General features: G+C 48.5%; 1 protein-coding gene across 2 annotated transcripts in view; it reads left to right on the forward strand.

Annotated features, from left to right (window-relative positions):
- C3 (complement C3) overlaps positions 1–20,811 on the forward strand; it is a 31,900-nt gene that overhangs the window by 10,832 nt on the left and 257 nt on the right. Inside the window, exons 20-40 of one of the 2 annotated variants that reach the window (XM_047705456.1) lie at positions 3,159–3,301; positions 3,404–3,616; positions 6,271–6,337; positions 6,442–6,528; positions 7,152–7,355; positions 8,063–8,138; positions 8,416–8,575; positions 9,440–9,538; positions 12,585–12,741; positions 14,211–14,374; positions 15,223–15,381; positions 15,529–15,588; positions 15,709–15,805; positions 15,923–15,974; positions 17,426–17,513; positions 17,615–17,704; positions 19,517–19,622; positions 19,919–20,008; positions 20,161–20,241; positions 20,477–20,560; positions 20,657–20,792. In XM_047705456.1, coding sequence (XP_047561412.1) covers positions 3,159–3,301; positions 3,404–3,616; positions 6,271–6,337; positions 6,442–6,528; positions 7,152–7,355; positions 8,063–8,138; positions 8,416–8,575; positions 9,440–9,538; positions 12,585–12,741; positions 14,211–14,374; positions 15,223–15,381; positions 15,529–15,588; positions 15,709–15,805; positions 15,923–15,974; positions 17,426–17,513; positions 17,615–17,704; positions 19,517–19,622; positions 19,919–20,008; positions 20,161–20,241; positions 20,477–20,560; positions 20,657–20,792 — 2,413 coding nt within the window. The remainder of the gene's footprint in view (positions 1–3,158; positions 3,302–3,403; positions 3,617–6,270; positions 6,338–6,441; positions 6,529–7,151; positions 7,356–8,062; positions 8,139–8,415; positions 8,576–9,439; positions 9,539–12,584; positions 12,742–14,210; positions 14,375–15,222; positions 15,382–15,528; positions 15,589–15,708; positions 15,806–15,922; positions 15,975–17,425; positions 17,514–17,614; positions 17,705–19,516; positions 19,623–19,918; positions 20,009–20,160; positions 20,242–20,476; positions 20,561–20,656; positions 20,793–20,811) is intronic. The other variant, XM_047705463.1, reaches the window with a different exon arrangement.

Below are 20,811 nucleotides of genomic sequence, written 5' to 3' on the forward strand. Positions count from 1 at the left end.
ACATATTTTAGAGGCCAAAGGGTAAATGCTTTTCGGACACGCAGAGACACTTCCTCAAATCCCACAAATCATGCACCAGAAGTCAGTCATCTTTATATTTTTAATGAATAGATTTAAAAAAAAAACAGTTTTAAGTGTACAGAAACAATTGAACAAAAAGCAGAGAGTTGACACACACCCCTTCACTTCTGCCAACTCCCATTTTTAACCCCTATTTGCATTAGAGTGATACATTTGCTACAATTGATGGGCCTGTACGGATACATTATTTTTGTTGTTGTTTAAGATTTATTTATTTATTTGAGAAAGAGAGAGAGAGATTAGAAGGAGGGGAGGAAGGAGAGAGAGAGTCCTGAAGCAGACTCCCCGCTGAACGGAGAGCCCGATGTGGGGCTCTGTCTCACGACCTTTAGATCATGACCGGAGCCGCAATCAAGAGTCGGACGCTTCACCGACTGAGCCCCGCAGGTGGTCCTGGGTACATTATTATTAACTGTAGCCAATAAATAGCTTAGGGCTCCCCTTCAGTGTTGTATCTTCTGGGGGTTTGGACCAACCTGTAACAATACGTAGCCGCTGTACCAGTATCACCGAGAGGAGTTGTCTCACTGCCTTAAAAGTAACACGGACAGTGTGTCAGAAGTCTTTCCTCTTTTGGTTCTCTTTCGGTCCTTCTTTTGGTCCTTCCATCTTGTTCAAAGGGGAGCGTTCAGTCTGGGCCAAGCATGCCTTCATCTCTCCTGCTCTCGTTCAACAACTTTGATCAGCAAGGAGAGGGGAGCCAGTGCGACTTTCTGCACGAGCTAACCAGTATCCAACCAGTATCCAACATCCTTTCCTAGGGAACCTCCTATTTATGGTGCAAAAGCTGCTTTTTTACACACCATAGTAAATTAAATTTGAGTTTAAAAATGTAGAAACAGGGGCGTCTGGCTGGCTCAGTCGGTGGAACGTGCCACTCTTGACCTTGGGGATGCGAGTTCGAGCCCCAGGCTGGGTGTAGAGATGACTGAAAAATAAACTTAAAAAAATGTAAAAACAAATAGTAGATAAAAAATGGCATATAGCTCCATGATTAGAGCAGACATCACAAAGGCAATGAATAGGGTTAGGGTTAGGAAATAAGGATTTCATTAGGGAAGGGTTAGGAAATAAGGATTTCATTCAAGCCTCCGATAATTTTTTTTCACCACTGAAGAATAAGGCAAAAAATCTTAATAGATGTCTTAGTGTAATATTATTTTTATTTGTTTTGCTTTTTTTTAGCATAACAGTATTTTCAATATGATGTTTTTGCAAATGTTGCTTGCATCCACCCTTTGCTTGAATTTATTTAATTTTTTTAAAGATTTTATTTATTCATTTGACAGAGAGAGAGAGCACAAGCAGAGGGAGAGACAGAAGCAGGCTCCCAGCAAAGCAGGGGAAGCCCGATATGGGACTTGATCCCAGGACTCTGGGATCACGACCTGAGAGGAAGGCAGTAACTTAACCAACTGAGCCACCCAGGCGTTCCCTTTTGCTTGAATTTAATGCAGTAACCGTGATAATGCAAATAACCATTGTTTCTGGCATCATTTTCACTTCCTGTATATTGGCGCTGTCGCATCGGAAATACAGTGCAAGCTATGTAATTTTAAATTTTCTGGTAGTCCCATAGAAAAGGAGTAGGCGAGGGACACCTGGCTGGCTCAGTTCGCAAAGCGTGCAGCTCTTGTTCTCAGGGTCATGAGTTCAAGCCCCACGCTGGGCATGGAGCCTACTTGAAAAAAATATCCATTTTAGGGGCACCTGGGTGGCTCAGTGGGTTAAAGCCTCTGCCTTTGGCTCGGGTCATGATCCCAGGGTCCTGGGATTGAGCCGGAATCGGGATCTCTGCTCAGCGGGGAGCCTGCTTCCTCCTTTCTCTCTCTGCCTGCCTCTCTGCCTACTTGTGATCTCTGTCTGTCAAGTAAATAAATAAATAAAATATTTTTAAAAATCCATTTTATTATATATTTTCTGTAACTAAATATATCCAAAATATTATTCTTTCACCTTTTTTTATTCTTTCAACATTTTGTAAACATCTATAAACCACTGTCACACTAATAATAATGTTACAAGGATACATCTGTTAATACTTAAGAATGACCTATTAACATCTCAAAATTATGAATGATATATTTTACCACTGTTTGTACTAAGGCTTCGAAATCCTGTACTTATTTTATACCTGCAGAGCATCTCAATGGCAGTGCTTTCTTTTCTTTTTTTTTTTTTAAGATTTTACTTTTTCTTTTAAGCCATCTCTTCATCCAACATGGGTCTTAAACTCACAGCCCCGAGATCAACAGTCACACGCTTCCCTCACTGAGCCGGCCAGGGGCCTTTCATTGGAAATATTTTGATCTTATTTTAGGATTTGTAAAATGTACAGCTGAAAAGGTAGATTGGCCATCCAAGTTGTCCCAGACATATGTTAAAAAATTTTTCAGGGGCACCTGGGTGGCTCAGTGGGTTAAGCCTCTGCCTTCGGCTCAGGTCATGATCTCAGGGTCCTGGGATCGAGCCCCGCATCGGGCACTCTGCTCAGCAGGGGAGTCTGCTTCTCCCTTGCCCTCTGCCTGCCTCTCTCTGCCTACTTTTGATCTCTCTCTCTGTCAAATTAAGTAAATAAAATCTTTTAAAAAAAAAAGTTTTCCAATCACTAAATCAAGCATCATTTTCTAAATTGAGATATTATTCACTTACCATAAAAGTCACCCTTTGAAAGTGTACAATGCAGGGGGTTGTGGTATATTCATGACGAGCATCAGTTGTTAAGTTTAAATCTGCGTGAAGTGAAATGACATAAAAGTAGGAGTCCGGTTCCCACTGGAGCTAGCCACGATCCAAGTGCCCAGTGACCACCTGGACCTTGGGCTACCACTTTGGAGAGCACAGATACAGACTTGAGTTCTTCCCACCTGCACACCTACCTGTGAATAAAGAAAATGGAAATCGCCCCATCCCAGCAATTTCCAGCTACCACCACCACCGGGAAATGGATTACTGTTGAAGCTGTTCAGTCTGTGGCCTTCTACAAACACAGGCTGAACTTGGCACAGCTCCAGCAGGCGGGAGTGAGCACTGTGAGGCTGTCTGCCTCCTTCCCTTGACACTCCTCTCCCGGGCAGGGATCTGCGTGGCTGACCCCTATGAGGTCTCGGTGATGCAAGACTTCTTCATTGACCTGCGGCTACCCTACTCTGTCGTGCGTAACGAGCAGGTGGAGGTCCGAGCCGTGCTCTACAATTACCAGGAAACGGTGAAACTCAAGGTGGGTCCCTGGAGTGGCAGAGGCATGATGGAGAGCTGGGGGTGGGTGTCTGTGGCACATGCCCTTGACTGATACTTTCCCCCACCCCCCCACCCCCTACAGGTCAGGGTGGAACTGCTCTACAATCCAGCCTTCTGCAGCTTGGCCACGGCCAAGAAGCGCTACCTGCAGACTGTAGAAATCCCACCCAAGTCCTCAGTCGCCGTGCCTTATGTCATTGTGCCTCTGAAGCTCGGCCTGCATGAGGTGGAGGTCAAGGCTGCCGTCTACAACCATTTAATCAGCGATGGTGTCAAGAAGACCTTGAAGGTCGTGGTGAGTCCTTGGGGCCCTGCTGCCCCTTGTCCTTCAGGAGAATCTCCTCTCTCCCCCTTGCTGTCAATCCAGGTTGGAGACCCAGACTCTGAGACACTAAGAGTGTCCAGTGTCCAGCTTAGGAAATTTAGGAGTCTTATAGGTTTGGATGCTGGGCCGGGATTAGGGGGAGTGAGTGAGGACTTTTAGGGCGCCCCGAAAAACTTAGTCATAAAAACCAGTGGTACATTTTTAAGTGAAAATGTATTTTAACATCAAATATGATTTTTTTTAAAAGATTTGATTTATTTACTTGACAGAGAGAGGCACACACACAGAGAGGGAACACAGACAGGGTGAAATGGGAGAGGGAGAAGCAGGCTTCCCACGAAGCAAGGAGTCCGGTGCAGGACTCAGTCCCAGGACCCTGATATCATGACCTGAGCAGAAGGCAGACGCTTAATGACAGCCACCGAGGCACCCCTTGAATATGATATTTTTAACACATTTCAGTATATAGGAGTTTTCTTTTGACCTTAAAAATTGGAGAAAACATTTTTCACAAAAATTTTTAAAAGATTTTATATATTTATTTGACGGCACAAGTAGGCAGAGGGAGAAGGAGAAGCCCCCCCCCACCCCCACCAAAGCAGGGGTTGATTCCAGGACTCTGGCATCATGACCTGAGCAAAAGGCAGATGTCTAACTGAGCCACCCAGGCGTCCCACACAAAACAAATTTTAGAAAGCAGTAACATACAATGTGAGAACATAAGAACTTCTAGTTTAACACATGGTTTTTATCCTTAATATATATGTTAACAGTTACATTTCTACTCTTTCCTACAGTGACAAACATTCGCCAATATAATAGGAGATCAAGTCATTAATAAAAATAAAAGTCTCCTATCATCTTTTATTAATATTTTCAAGCAAAATGTGAGATCATAAATAAGAGCGACAACATTTTAATACAATGTTGTAAGGAATCAAAATTCATGTCAAAAAATTCCTGATAAACAAAAGATCAAAGTTTTAAACAGAGAGGATCTAACAGTATCAAGTCAACCCACATTGAGCTTTCCCGAATCTAAAGGGAAAATATGGCCCCCATATATGTGTCTTTTTTTAATGGTTAAAATTGATTAATGGTTAATTTCCCCAAAAAATGTTAAAGTAGTTGAAAAAATATTGAAACACTGAAAAGCAAAGCTTTAAAACTGACAGTGTTATTTTATAGTGAAATGTCTTATTTATACCCAAACCAGAATTTATTATAATTTTTCTTTCCCAATTTTAATAGATCCAAACTCATATATTTTTTTAAGATTTTATTTTTAAGTGATCTCTATACCCAACGTGGGACTTGAACTTACAAGTCTGAGATCAAGAGTCACACATCCTACCCACCCAGCCAGCCAGGGGCACCCAAACTCATTTTTTTTTTCAACTACTTTAATGTTCTGGAATATAATTAACCATTAAAGTATACATAAAAATATAAATCTAGGAGCACTTTTTTTAAAAGTTCTCTCTCTCTCTCTCTCTTTTTTTTAGTAGTCTCTACACCCATTGTTGGGCTGAAAATCACAACCCCTAGATCAAGAGTCACTCGCTCTTCCAACTGAGCCAGCCAGGCGCCCCCTAGGGGCACATTTCTTATTATCCCTCTGGCCTGGGGTCCCAGTTCAGTGTGGCACCGATGGGATGAAAACCTAGGAGGGTGCTCAGGGCATGCATAGTCCAACGCCCGAGAGCTAGTGTGCCCACAACTTCCCAATTCTGCACGCTCGGGTGCTGGTAGCTGGAAGGCAGCTATGGCACGGAAATTGGCAGAGCTAAAAGAAGGATCTTCTCTTCCCGGGGAACTGCGCCTCAGATATTTACCAGCTTGCCACTGGAAGAGACTCGGTCTCCAAAGGAAAATTCGGGTATTAATATCAACCTAAAGGAGACTGTGTTCGGGAAAGGCATTAACAGCTGCAGTCCACCGTGGACTGTAGACACAGGAGAGCATCCATTGGGACTCTGACACTAAGACAGTCCCTATTTTAACTGAGCATGTATTGCATGCCAGACATTGTGCTGAGTACCTTATGCACATTCTTTAGTTCTAGAGACGTTTGCAAGGCACGGAGTTAAAAACACAGACTTTCCTGGGTCATTTAGCCTGACTAGCTTCCTCCGCCATCCCCTCCCCCCGAAAAATACCAGACTGCCCTGTTCAAAACCCAGCTCTCTTCTACCAGCTGTGTGACATTGGACCAGTGACTTCACCTTTCTGTGTTTCCCACCTCTGAGATGGGAGTTGTACTAACAGTACTCAACCCACAGGGTTTGTTGCAAAGGCAAAAGGTTAACCCCAGAGAGTAAAGAAAGCTCCTTAGCGCAGAGGAAGCTTTCAGAGGGGTTTGTTACTTTGTTAGCAAGGTTATTAATTCCCAGGACGACCATATGAAGTAGATGTTTGTATTGCTTCCTCTTTTGAAGGGAGGAAGCCAAGGCACAGAGAAGTTAAGGAACTGACTCCCGGTCACACAGCTAGGACAGGTGATTCCATTGTGCCTGTGCTACAGTAATCCCCAGAAGGACAGTGTCTTTGCTGACCAGTTGTGTCTGTCTGTTCTTTTATTCACCTGACCTCCCCCTGCCATCCCCCATCCCAACACGGTTCAGCCGGAAGGAGTCAGAGTCAACCAGACTGTGGCTGTTCACACACTGAATCCAGAAGAGAAAGGAGAAGGTGAGTCAGCCACAGCAGAGGGTTTGAGGCCTGGGTGGTGATGGAGGGCCTGGTGGCCTGGTGGGAGACGGCCGTTGCCATCCTTCTCTCCTTTTCCGCGGCAGGGGGAGAGCAGAAAGTGCACATCCGTGCGGCAGACCTCAGTGACCAAGTCCCAGACACAGATTTGGAGACCAGGATCCTCCTGCAAGGTGAGCCGCCACTGACTGGCCCTGACCCCAGGAGGCACGATCCTGGAGAAGGGAACGCAGTCCCATCTAATTCTGGGGCTATGTATTACTATGCTTCCCCTCTCCACTTCCACTAGGACAGCTGGCCACCTCCTTGATGGGTTTTATAGAAGACCCCAGGCGGTATTTAGTTCAGCAAATAGCTTTTGCAGATAAAGAAATTTAAATGAGAAACAGTATAGTTCAAGAGTGGGAAATTTTGGAACTTAAATACCTGCGATGGAGGAGTTTCACAAGAAGGGAAAAGAAGTCGCTGGAAAGGCACCTTGCAAGCAGTAAGGTTTGGGGTAGAGACGCTTGGTTTCCTCATCTGTGATGGGGGTGAATAACGGTACCTATATCAAAGGGGCCTTGAGAGGATTAAATGAGATACTAGAGAGGTTCTCTAGAACAGCGCTTGGCAAACAGCATGAAGCACCATTGCTCCTGGAATTAGTTTTCCACGGGTGTAACAAGAGGACTCAGGGCCCAGAGTTCTCCTATGAAGCACAAGCCTGTTTGGAGCCTGGGATCACTGGTCACAGACCTGACCCTCCTCACCCCACCCCATGGTGCTTGAGCACGGTCCTCCCACCCGGCTGCAGGGACCCCGGTGGCTCAGATGGCAGAGGACGCCATCGATGGGGACCGTCTGAAGCACCTCATCGTGACCCCATCGGGCTGCGGGGAGCAAAACATGATCGGCATGACACCTACCGTCATCGCGGTGCATTACCTGGACCAGACGGAGCAGTGGGAGAAGTTCAGCCTGGAGAAGCGGCAGGACGCCTTGGAGATCATCAAGAAGGGTGAGCCCGCGGGGCGCCTGGGTGGCTCAGTGGGTTAAGCCTCTGCCTTCAGCTCAGGTCATGATTCCAGTCCTGAGATGGAGCCCCGCATCGGGCTCTCTGCTCAGCGGGAAGCCTGCTTCCCCCCGCCCCTCTCTGTCTGTCTCTCTGCCTCCTTATGATCTCTCTGTCAAATATATAAATAAAAATCTTAAAAAAAAAAAAGAAGAAGAAAAAAGAAGGGTGAGCCCACGTTGGAGACCCGCCCCCCCCTTCAGCCCCCTTCCCAAGATGTATGCTCCTTGAGACCCTGCCCCCCATCGAGGCCCCGCCCCTCCTTGAAGCTCCTCTCTGATCTGGACCCCTTCTTCTCAAAGACCTCCCAGTGGACCTTTCCCCTCTCTGAGACCCTGGGCCCCTCTGAGCCCTAGGAGCTCCCTCTCTCACTGAAGCCCCTTCTCCCTGAACCCCTTTGAGACCGTTCTCTTCTCGGAAGCCCTCTCCTCTGAGAACTCCCTCCTCCTTTTCTCTCTGATCACAGCACCCTCTGAGTCCCTTCGTCTTTTAGGAGCTCCTGTGCCTTCCTGCCAGACTTCCCTGCTCCTGGCTGAGCCCCCGCTTTCCTCTCGGATCCCCTATCCTCTAAGTCCCTCCCCTGACATACCCATGGCAGGCACCGCCTTCACTCAGCCCCTGCTCCTAGGGTGACTATTCTCGCTTCCCTGCAGGGTACACCCAGCAGCTGGCCTTCAGACAAGGCAACTCAGCCTTCGCGGCCTTCAAGGACCGGGCGTCCAGCACCTGGCAAGTCATCCTCGTACCCCACAGAGTGGGGCGGCCTGGGGTGGTCCCGGGGAGCCTCGTCCACACAGCCCTGTGCCCAGTACTAGAGCTTCGGCCCTGTAGAGGCGAGTGGCCTGCAGTCATCAAGCGCCTCCCCACAGCTAGGCTGGGTCTGCACTTAGAGGGGGGAAGCGGGGCCAGCCTGGCCAGGCCCTGCCCTTCTCTGCTCACTGGTGTGCTGAAATGGCAGTCTCTGGATCCCAGAGGCAATTGACTCACGCTCTGTGCCCACCGTCAGGTTGACAGCCTACGTGGTCAAGGTCTTCTCTTTGGCCACCAACCTCATCGCCATCGATGCCCAGGTCCTCTGTGGGGCAGTCAAATGGCTGATCATGGAGAAGCAGAAGCCCGACGGGATCTTCAACGAGGATGGGCCAGTGATTCACCAAGAGATGATTGTAAGAGGCAGGAGTTCAGGGCAGGCTGGGGAAGGGGCGCCCAGAAGTCCCAGGATAGACAGGAGAAAACACTACCCCTTGGCCTGGAGTTTCACTCTTCCAGTGCAAAGACCAGAGACCTTCAGAGTCCAGGGGCAAAACCAAAGTCCTTCTCCCTTCACTCTGCCAGCAGCAGTAGCATCGCCTGCAAACTTGTTAGTAATGCATGTCCTCAGGCTGGACCCTAGGTGCATGGAATCAGAAACTTTAGGGAGAGGGCCTAGGAATCAGTTTCTACAAACCCTACCCGACCCCACCTGCATGATGCTGATGCGTGCAGAAGTTAGAGAATCACTGCCTTAGCCTGAACTTCCAGGTGTCCAATCTCACAGCTGTCCTCCTACCCCCATCCATACTCCATCTGTACTGCTAGGATCCTTGCTCTCTCCTGCCACAGGGCCTTTGCACATGCTGTCCCCACTGCCTAGCATGCTAACTCCATCATCCCCCCAGCAACATCTTTCCTGATCTCCCCAACTGAGTCACACTCCCATTGTCCACTCTCACTCCCACACCCACTGCTCCTGCGCAGCACTTATCAGTCTGTAATGATATATCTTTTGGTGAACTAGTTGGTTCATGTCTGTCTCCCCTACCATACGGAAAGCTCCATGAGGGTTGGGCTAGTGTCTGGTTCTTTCCCACCATCTTATTCACAGCACCAGTGACATCGGCTGAGTGAATGAACACTGAAGAGAGTGGCTTCCTAAGGAGACGCTGAGGAGAGGCTCAGCTCTGCCTTGACCTACTCACCTGGCAAGGTGATTGGTCACCAAATGGGAACACACTGGTGACCCTATCCTTGTTTACTGCTTCCTATTCTAGGGTGGCTCCCGGGATTCTAAGGAGAAGGAGGTGTCCCTCACAGCCTTTGTCCTCATTGCACTGAAAGAGGCTGAAGATATTTGCGAAGGACAGGTCAATGTAAGTGTCTGCCATCCTCCCCTCCCCAGGGCACATCCACCTTGGAGGTGAGGTGTTACATTTGGGTGATTCTCCATCCTCCCCAGTGCAATAACAACCACCACAGCGGCCATAATAATACCCAGCATTCGGGGGTCATTAACTAGGATGCTCATATAAGATCTTCCTATGGTTAAGTCCTGTAATCCTTGTAAGAGCCCAAGAGGTAGGCTACTCTTCTTATCCCCAATTTGCAGAAGAGAAAACTGAGACACAAAGAGATCAAAGAGCAGGTCCTTTCTCCCTGCTTTACCATTTTCAGAGAGTTCTCACCAATGTCAACCAAAGCCCCCTCAGCCTACTTTCCACATCACTCCCACCTGATCAGTGCCTTGTATCCTTGCTGCTTCCCTAAAGAAAACTCACAACAGAGAGCTAAGAAAACATCAAGACTATTTTCTTAGTCTGAGAGATCTTTTTAGGAAATTTTCTTTTCCTTTCTATTTTTTTTAAAGATTTATTTATTTACTTTAGAGAGAGAACACGGGGGAGAGAGGGAGAGGGAGAGAATCTCAAGCAGGCTCCCTGATAAGCACAGAGGCCCTATGCAAGGCTCCATCTCAGGACCCTGAGATCTGACCTGAGCTGAAATCCAGAGTCAGGTGTTTCAGCTATCCAGGTGCCTGTCTTTTAGGAAATTTTCAAAGGAACCCTGATCCTTAAAGGGAAATGATTAAAAATGTTGTCTTATGGCTATTTCCTTTTCCTCTGGTTTTGGCTTTGAAGTGGAGAAACTTAGAAAGATGGGCTTCTGAGAGTCCCTGTAATTGCTCTATTTGCTTTGTCCTGGGTTTTTTTTTTTTTTAAAGATTTTATTTATTTATTTGATAGAGAGAGATCACAAGTTGATGGAGAGGCAGGCAGAGAGAGAGAGAGGGAAGCAGGATCTCCGCTTAGCAGAGAACCCGATGTGGGACTCGATCCCAGGACCCTGAGATCATGACCTGAGCCGAAGGCAGCGGCTTAACCCACTGAGCCACCCAGGCGCCCTTGTCCTGGGTTTTTAAGAGTGGCATGTTTGACCTTTAGCTTACCAAGTCCAGAAGCCCAGGATCTCACGTCAGCCAGCTGCTTCTCCCTTAGTTGGAACCCAGAAAAGAGATGGAGCCGGGGTGGGAGGGGGGTAATCTTTAGTGCCCAAGAGGAACCCAGGCCCTTCTGTGCCAAATAATTCCTTTTTCTCTGCCACCCACCCAGCTGAGCAGAATGTGGCTGGCTGCCTTCTTTGGGGGAATAGCCTAACCAAGGCTATCAGATCCCCGGGGAATGGTTCTTTTTTTTTTTTAAGAGTTTATTTATTTAGTTAATAGAGAGAGAGAGTGAGCACAAGTAGGGGGAGCAGCAGGCAGAGGGAGAGGGAGAAGCAGGCTCCCTGCTGAGCAGGAAGTCCCATGGGGGACTTGATCCCAGGACTCTGGCAGATGCTTAAGGACTGAGCCCCCCAGGAGCCCCCAGGGACTGGTTCTGATTGGCTCCATCATGCTCATGTGATCACAACTGGGCCAATCAGCTGAGGCCAGGAGTAGGTCTTACTGGCAAATATGGCCACTTCCATCGTGGCATGTGAATGAAAGAAAAGTTCCTACAAAAGTCAGAAGTAGATGAAGGAGAGGTAGCTGGACAGGCAAAAGGGTTAGTTTCTACTACAACACAGCAATATTTGGCCTCCCTGTTTCTCCGACTCCCTCTGCTCCTGTGCTCTCTTTCTCTCACTCACTTTCTCAAATAAATAAATAAAATCTTTTAAAAAATTAAATCATAGAAGTTTACATTTAAGTAAATTAGACGATGCATTAAACATTAAAAAACAGGTTAAAAAAACACTCAAAACTCATCACTTCCTAATTATTCACTTTCATCATTATCCTTGGTACATCCATACATCTCGAGGTTCTTTGCATACGTATATGGTGGAAATACTATCAAACGCTGTGCTACTGCCCACCTCTTCCCAACTCTGCGTTCACTGCCTCCACATCCGTAGTTTGAAATTGGCCACGGTTGTATTTACACCATGAAAATCCGCAAACACTACAGATCGAGTCTTCCTCTACCCCTCCTCTCTCTGGGTCTCAGTATTCTCATCTGTGCAGTAGGAATGATGATAAAAATAGACTGGCATACATTTGCAACCACGTGGATGGAACTAGAGGGTATTATGCTTAGCGAAATAAGTCAATCAGAGAAAGACAATTATCATATGATCTCTCTGATATGAGGAAGTTGAGAGGCAATGTGGGGGGGTTGGGGGATAAGAAAGGAATAAATGAAACAAGATGGGATCAGGAGGGAGACAAACCATAAGAGACTCTTAATCTCACAAAACAAACTGAGGGTTGTGGGGGTGGGGGGTAGGGAGAGGGTGGTGGGGTTATGGACATTGGGGAAGGTATGTGCTATGGTGAGTGCTGTGAAGTGTGTAAACCTGGCGATTCACAAACCTGTACCCCTGGGGCTAATAATACATTATATGTTAATTTTAAAAATTAAAAAAGAATAGACTGGCATATATAGTAAGTGTTAGCTAGGAAGCTGATGATGAGACAAGAGGCACTCCCAGCAGGATGCTGAATCATTCACACTAGCTCACAAGTGCCTATCTGAGACATCTCTTCTCCACTCCATGTTCAGGCATGTCATGGTGGTAGCTTGAAACTGACCACAGTGGGAGTATTTCCCTTACAGTAACTGGAGATCTGTAAACTAGCCACCCTCCTCCCCTACCCCCAAACACACACTGGAGGCCTTAAGCAGCTGCCAGGACACTGCTGGTTATATAAACTGTCCCCGGCACCTTTTAGGTATTCAACAACAAGGCAGCTCATGGTGACTAAAATGTCTGGAAAACCCGGTGGGGGTGTGGGAGAGGGAAGATCGATCCAAGACAGATGTGTCCCAAGGACAGAAACCATCCTGGTACCCAAGAAGTGGTGCCTTTGTGATCCTTACCAGCTCTCTGTGGCAGTAATGTCCACCTTACCAAAGTACTCGATCCTCTTTCTTATAGAGCCTGCCGGGCAGCATCAATAAGGCAGGACAGTATCTTGAAGCCCACTATGAGAACCTGCAGAGATCCTATTCTGTGGCCATTGCTGGCTATGCCCTCGCCCAGATAGGCAAGCTGGAGGGAAACCTCCTCAGAAAATTCCTGAGGACAGCCAAAGGTGAGGGGCAGCCTAACGAGGTAAAAGAAGAATGCATGGCTGGGGCTGGGGTAGGCCATCTTGAACTGGCATGCGGGGTGCTAAGCTGTGCTGCAATGGGCAGCTTCAAGGGGAGCTGGAGTGGATGGTGCTAAGCCATGCTGGGTGGATGGCTCTGAGGTGTGCAAAGTTCTCATCGTAAGCTCCACGAGAAGGTCCATGGCCTCCTTCATTCAACAAGTGTGTATTGAGCACTTGCTATGACCCAGGAGCAAGGACGTGGGCTCTGACATCAGACAGACCCCAATTCAGATCCCACTCTGCCATTTTCTCACTTTGTACAAGTCACTGAACCTCTCTGATCCTCATCTTAAGATGATATTTACATCATAGGTGGGTTGTGAAGATTGAACAAGTAATGCAGGTAGAAGTTCTAGCACCCTGTAAGGGTCCTAACATTAACCTTATCTCAAGGGTCTTTGGGATTAGACAAGATAATGCCATAGGCAATTTAGCACAGTGCCTGGCACCTAGTGAGCACTTAATCGTTGGTTCCAGTGATGATCTGTACCAGGTTTGCCCTGATTGATGGAACATACATCAAGAAACATGATGTAACATATACTGAAGTGGTTTAACACAATAGAAGTTTGTTGTTCATGGATGGATCTCCTCCGTATACTAATGCCCAGATCCCAGCCTCTATCTCCTCATGGCTCTGCCACTCCAGGTCCTTGGAACCCACTCCATCCAAGTAGAAGGGAAAAGAGTCAGGAGGATTATGCAAAGGACGTAGACCAGGCATGGAAGGGGTCCCTGTCACTGCCAGTGCCCATTCCATTGTCCAGAGCTCCATCATGTGGACATACCTGCCTGCAAAGATATGTGGGAGATGTAGTCCAACTGTGTGCCCAGGAAGAGGAGGGAACGGTTCTTAATAACAATCTCTGCCATAACTACTTTCTTAGGCACCTGGGACATCATAGTGAATACAGTATAGCCCCTGCCATCATGGCCCTACACTCCAGTTGAGGAAAGAAGTGAGTTAATACATTGCTATGGAGCATGATAATGCTGGAACAAGAGAGTGCAGGATGTTTTGAGAGACAGAAGGAAGGACAGGGGTCTGTCACTCAGTCTTGGGGTACCACTGAAGTCAAATTGTGCAGGCTGGGATTAACAGGAGTTAAGTGGAGAAAAGGTTCTTCAAGTAGAGGGAACAGAATATCAAAAGACTCAGAGGGAATAATGAGCATGGACAGTTTCGGGAATCTCCTGTAGCTCAGTGGGGGTACAGTTGAGAATTCAAGTGGAAGAGTAAAGGTTAATGAGAGAAGAGAGTGAGGCAGGAGCCAGCAGGTTGAGGGCTTTGCATATAAGGATACTTGAACACCAAGAAGTCTAGGGGTTGTCTTCTTCTGAGCTTTCTCTGAGCCATCTCCAGGCTGGACAGAGCAGTGAGCATGGGGCGGTGGGGGTTCTCTCCACAGACAAGGAACGCTGGGAGGAGCCTAATCAGAAGCTCTATAGTGTGGAAGCCACATCCTACGCCCTCTTGGCCCTGCTGCTGCTCAAAGACTTTGACTCCGTACCTCCTGTCGTGCGCTGGCTCAATGAGCAGAGATACTACGGAGGTGGCTATGGCTCCACCCAGGCAAGTGACCCCATATCCCCCAGGCACCTGCATGCCTACTTCCTCTGGCCTCCCACTGGCCTCCAAGAGGAGACACTGAGACTGAGGGGAAATCCTTCTTTCCCACAAGCCAGAGGGGCTGGAGTGGATTTGAGAGATCAGGCTTTTTCAGTTGTAAACCCACCTGTGGGATCTGGACTACATTCTGAATGCCCCAAGCTATGTTCTGAGCCTCCAGGTATCTAGACCAGGTTCTCAGCTCCACCCAACTCCATGTTAGCTCGTCTTCCTGTGGGTTCTAGACCAGGTCCTCAGCTCCACCAGACTCCATGTTAGCTCGTCTTCCTGTGGGTTCTAGACCAGGTCCTCAGCTCCACCAGACTCCCAGCCTTTCTCTCCCTGGTGGGTTCTAGGCCATGGTTTCAAAAACCTCAGTCTCCAGTTTGACCCCCTTTCTTTCTGGCAAGCTGTCAGTCATACTCTCAGTATCCCTTTTGGATTCTAGATCATATGGTCAGTGACCCCAGGCTTCGACTGCATTCTTTTTTCACAAGTGGGTTCTAAACACATTTTCATTTGGCTCCAAACTCTTACCTTAGACTCTCCTCTGGATGAGTCTGGGCCACATTCTCGGTATTGCTACAGCCTCAGTCTTACGCCTGCAATTTCTGGTGAATTCAAGACTTGTTGTCAGTGTCTCCAAGTTCTGATCTAAGCCTCTATCCCTTGGAGAATCTGGAGCATGTCCTCAGTGTCTAACAACCCACAATCTCATCCTTACCCTCTCTGGGTGTGGGGGTGGCATCTAGGCTACAGTCTTAGTGCCCCCTCCCTCTGATCTGAGTCTCTTCCTCTCTCTTGGGTTCTAGGCCACCTTCATGGTATTCCAAGCCTTGGCCCAATACCAGAGGGATGTCCCTCGCCACAAGGACTTGAACCTGGAGGTGTCCATCAAACTGCCCAGCCGAAACAATGATATCAAGCACCTCATCCTCTGGGAGTCTGCTAGCCTCCTGCGGTCAGAAGAGGTACAGTGGCCTAGCCAAACCCTCCTTACTTTCACCCTCCACACCAGCCAGGGTTTGCCAGAGGCAGGAGGGAGAGCAGATGATTACTATACCCAGGGGAAGGCTTCATTCCCAACATCCTCTCTTCTTTCTCCCTACTCCCCACAGACCAAGAAAAATGAGAATTTCGAAGTGATAGCTAAAGGAAAAGGAGAAGGCACCTTGTCGGTAAGACACAGGAACACACATCCACTTGACCCACCACTTTCTCTCAACCCCTCTGCCCCAGAGGGACCCTCTCCTCAACTCAGGTGGGCTGACACTTCACTGCCCGCACTATTCCGCCAGGTGGTGACAATGTACTATGCCAAGCTCAAAAGCCAAGTCTCCTGCCAGAACTTTGACCTCAGGGTTAACATTCAACGAGTCCCTGATGATGGTAAAGGGAGTAAAGCCCCTACCTGTTATCCTTCCCCTAACCCCATTCTAATGTCTGCCCCCACTCCTGAATCAGGACCCAGGGACACCCCCCCTCCCATTTTTCTGTCTTCTGTGTTTCTAGGCAAGAAACCTCAGGACGCCAAGAGCACCATGCGCCTTGACATCTGTACCAGGTTAGTGATGATAGCTCACTGGGGGATCCTCTTGACCATTCCTCTGTCCATAACAAGACTTCTCACGAATAATATTTGCGGTACCTAATCCTTTCCAAGAGCACATTGTGCATCTGGTATTGTGTGAAGTCTCCCAAAGAGGTAGATGCCACGGACACAGTCCTCACTGCACTCAGCAGTCTGAGACTAGCCGTGACCACAGAGGCGAGACGGTACAAGCAATCCCAACAATAAATGGGGGAAGTTACAGTTGTTCCATGACCTTGAAAGTGTTTTATCACAACATTGAAAACTCTCATATTGCCAGTTACAAAGATACAGAGAAATGAAAATGACAGTAAGACGAGAATTTGTTTAGGGTGCTGTAAATGAAAACATCAGAACATTGAGATGGAAGTGATTTTTTTTTTCTCCTTTGTAAAACACTTATCAAAAGAACTGTGGTTGGAAAGCCCCTCCTTCCTCCTCTTTGTGTAACTTAGTTCCGGATAAAGCCGGCATCCTTCCTATGAAGTTGTGAATTGTCATGTTCCCTTCTGAGTTAGGTCAGCTTCCAACACTTAATCCTTGCAGTGGCCAGTGTCACGAGATACCCAAGAGTTGTGGCTGCATCTCTGCCAGCGTTGCTTCCTCTGGGACAGCTGCACCTTTGGTCACAGCCATTATCCTCACTTGTGTGGATGGGCTCATCTTCCCCCAGGTTCCTCCCACTGCATAGCGGGCCTCTCAAATGGCAGCAGGGGGGACATTCCCGCAGCCTGCTGTTTTTTCTCAAGCTCCGTTTGTGTGCTATTCAAATTTTACGTCCAGCAGTACCCGCTTTAACCTGTCTTCATTTCTGTGCCGTGCTTTCATCTTTGTTGGCTAGTTCCCTCTTTCAATGACTCATTTACCCAAAATGTCAGGTGGGTTGATAAAGAATTAACACAACCACAGGCCACGCTATCAGTGCATGAACTGACTAATGGCGGCTCAGTGAGTTGGCACCGTCGGACTTGAAAGAAGTGACGTGATTGGTCATTGACTGTGATGAGCATCTGTTATTTGCAAAGCGATTGGTGGACTGGAGAGCTAGAAACAAGATTCGTACTTTATGCAGTTGTGATTACTGAACCCCGGTGTTACTGAGCTAGACCATGGTAACATTTTCTTGTCTTTATTTTCTAGAAGAACTGAGGCATGGAGAGGGCAAGGGACTCATCAGATGTCATATAGAGCTGGGATTTGAACCCATGCAATTGGGCTCTAGAGCCTGAGCTGTTAGTCTCCTTGACCATCATACTGCCTTTCCCTTCCTTAGTCCCTTTGGGGAATGTTTCCTAAAATCTAATATTGCTCTGTGCTGCTATGTGGGAACTAGGAACCTCTGATCAGAATCCCCTTGTCCAGGAACTGACCTCCAGGGCTGACCCCACCCTGGGGCCTGACTGTCCTCTCTCTGCCCCAATCAGGTACCTGGGACCAACGGATGCTGCCATGTCGATCCTGGATATATCCATGATGACTGGCTTTTCTCCTGACATTGATGACCTCAATGATGTATGAAGGGCTTGTGGGTTTGGGGGATGGGATCAGTGGGAAGAACTCTGGGGTCTGGAAGAAGACTAAGGAGGATTTTCACAATTCCTACCCTTCCCCAGTTGAGCGGCGGTGTCGAGAAATACTTCTCTAAGTACGAGCTGGACAATAAGCTGTCCAATAAGAACACCCTCATCCTCTACCTGGACAAGGTAAAGCCTCCAATGGGTACCTGACTCCTAGCTGGCTGTCCTTCCTCTGGGTCAGGCCAGGCCCAGGCTAGGGGAGATGGGGTCCCTACTGCTGGGTGGTGGAGAAAGGGGCATGTGGGAAAAGGTGGTCAACCCAGGTCCTTTATAAGCATCCTACCTTCTGACCACTCATGTCCAAACCTCATCTTATGTTTTCTTCCTCCAACTTCTTCCCATGAGAGCCTTAAGCAACCACTGAAAAGAGCCACTTTGGTTTAAAAGATCAAGTGCTCAGTGGTGAACAAGGATTTCCCTTGCTCCCCATTTCCTGGCATTTCTCTCTCTTCTTCATATCTCCCCATCTGACCTCTCACTCTTTTTTATCTCCAACACGACCTGAGCTTCCTTCTCTCCCTTACTTACGTCTTCCTGCTTTGCTATCCTCATATTCTCCCTGCTCAGTCCCGATGCCCCTCACCTCATACTAGTCAGCATAAGTAACACTAGCTACTATAACAAAACTCCCAAGAATATATGGGGATCCCAGACTTGTGTTTCTCACTCATGCCAAGTCTAGTTGGTGTGGGAGGTTAAGGCAAGAGCCTTCTGTTCCAAAATTTAAAAAAAAAAAAAAAAGAGCCTTCTGTTCCACACAGTCACTCAGGGATCCACATGTCTTCCATCCTGGAGCTCTAATCCCTAGGATCTTAGAGTGGTCTACTGGACCCATTCTTTCTAGAATAAAACAAGATTGTGCATGAGATGGGCATTGACATTTTCTTGTATTTTAATTTTTGTACATTTAAATGTTTATGTAATTTCAACCTTATGGGGAAATGGCAGAGCAACAGAACACAGGTCCACACTCACACCCAAATTCACTGTTAGCCTTTTCCTTCAAATACACCTATCACACGCACATACATATGTCTACATATTTCTTATTCTCTCTCTCTCTCTCTCTTTATCTTTATTTTTTCGGCTTTAGTGAGATGTAACTGACTTGTAACACTGTGTAAGCTTAAGGTGTATAACATAATGAGTTGGTGTATACATATATTGGGAAATGATCACCATAATAAATTAGGGTGATTATGATCACCATAATAAAGTTGCTTAACACATCCATTACCTCAGCTATCTCATACCTTTATTTGACAGAGAGAGAGAGGGATCACAAGTAGGCAGAGAAACAGGCAGAGAGAGAGGGGGAAGCAGGCTCCCTGCCGAGCAGAGAGCCTAATGCGGGGCTCGATCCCAGGACCCTGGGATCATGACCTGAGCCGAGGCAGAGGCTTACCCCAACTGAGCCACCCAGTCGCCCCAAGATTTTATCTATTTATTTGAGAGAGTGAGACAGAGATAGCAAGAGGGAGCACAAGTGGGGAGGAGAGGGAGAAGAAGGCTCCCCGCTGAGCTGGGAGCCCAGTGCAGGACTCAAACCCAGGACCCTGAGATCATGACCCGAGCTGAAGGCAGACATTTAACCAATGGAGCCACCCAGGTGTCCCAGCAACTTTTAAATAACTATTCAGTATCGTTAAGCATGGGATGTTTTTATGGACATAGATAGCAGTCCGTTGGCCAGAACTCAATCACATGGCCACTCTTGGGAAGGAAGGAGGCCGACGAGTGCAGTCTAGTTGCGAGCCTTGGAGAACCAGAACATGAATTTTTCAAAGTGCTCATAAATCTTTTGGCAGAGCTTCCTCTGCTTCCTTCCACCCTCCCCACCCATATCCCACCTTCATCCTTCATTTTCTCCAACCCCCAGTACCCATGCTGGTCTCCCTTCCGTGTCATCCCACTGACCAGCCTCTTTCTTCCCCACAGATCCCGCATGAGCGCGAGTTCTGTATATCCTTCAGAGTGCACCAGTACTTCAATGTGGGGCTGGTCCAGCCTGGATCAGTCAGGGTCTACTCTTATTACAACCTAGGTGAGCAGCTGACCTGGGACCTGGGGTTTGAGGGTCCCCGGGATCTGAAAGGTGGGGGGTGCTGAGGGTCCCAGGGTTGGAGACCTACGATCTCCAGGTCCAAGGGCCCCAGGGTGGGGGACCTGCCATCTCCAGGTCCGAGGGCTCCAGGGTGGGGGACCTGCCATCTCCAGGTCCGAGGGTCCTAGGGTTGGGGACCTGCCATCTCCAGGTCTGAGGGACTGGAATCCAAGCCTCCCGGCTCTCTGGGCTGGAGGCCCGAGCCCTCTGACCCTTCCGCACCACTATGCCCACAGATGAGAACTGTGTCCGGTTCTACCACCCGGAGAAAGACGACGGCTTACTGAGCAAACTCTGCCACCAGGACTTGTGTCGCTGTGCTGAGGGTGGGCACAGGGGGGTTGAGAAGGGGTGACCACACTCCCTGGATCCTCCTTCCTTCTGGGGTGGGGGGTCCACACCCAGAGGAACGGACCCAGGAGTGGGGAGTCCCAGATGAGGCGTAGGGTATAGCCGCGCCCGATCATCCGCCCTGCAGAGAACTGCTTCATGCACCAAGCAGACAAGGTCACTGAGGCGCACCGGCTGGACAAGGCCTGCGAGCCGGGCGTGGACTACGGTAAGCGGGTACACGCGCGCGCGAGCACGTGTGAGCAGCAGCGTGTGTGGCTGTGGTTGCGCACAGGACCGTAGTCATAGGTGGCCGTGTATCGGATTGTGTGTGGCGGATGGGTTGGGCAGGGGCAGGGACTGGTGCAGGACGGGCATGGATCACATTGTGGGGGGAGGCCCAGTGCGCAGGTGCGCTTGTGGGTGAGGGTGACCCGCGCGCCCCCCACCCCCACCCCCCGCAGTGTACAAGACCAGGCTCCTCAGGAAGGAGCCCTCGGAAGACTTTGACGACTACATCATGGTCATCGACCAGATCATCAAATCAGGTCAGCCCTGCACTCTGCCTTCTGCCACACAGTCCCGCCCGCTTCCTCCCAGTTCCCTCGGGCCACCATGCTTAGCTCCCACTGCCTGCCCTCCAGGCACTGATGAGGTACGGGTTAACGAAGAACGCAGATTCATCAGCCACATCAAGTGCAGAGAAGCCTTGAAGCTGAAGGAGGGGAAGCGCTACCTCATGTGGGGCATTTCCTCCGACCTGTGGGGAGAGAAACCCAAGTGAGTGCCAGCCCGGTGC

This window comes from Lutra lutra, chromosome 1, assembly GCF_902655055.1.
Source record: "Lutra lutra chromosome 1, mLutLut1.2, whole genome shotgun sequence".
NCBI classification, from domain to species: Eukaryota; Metazoa; Chordata; class Mammalia; order Carnivora; family Mustelidae; genus Lutra; species Lutra lutra.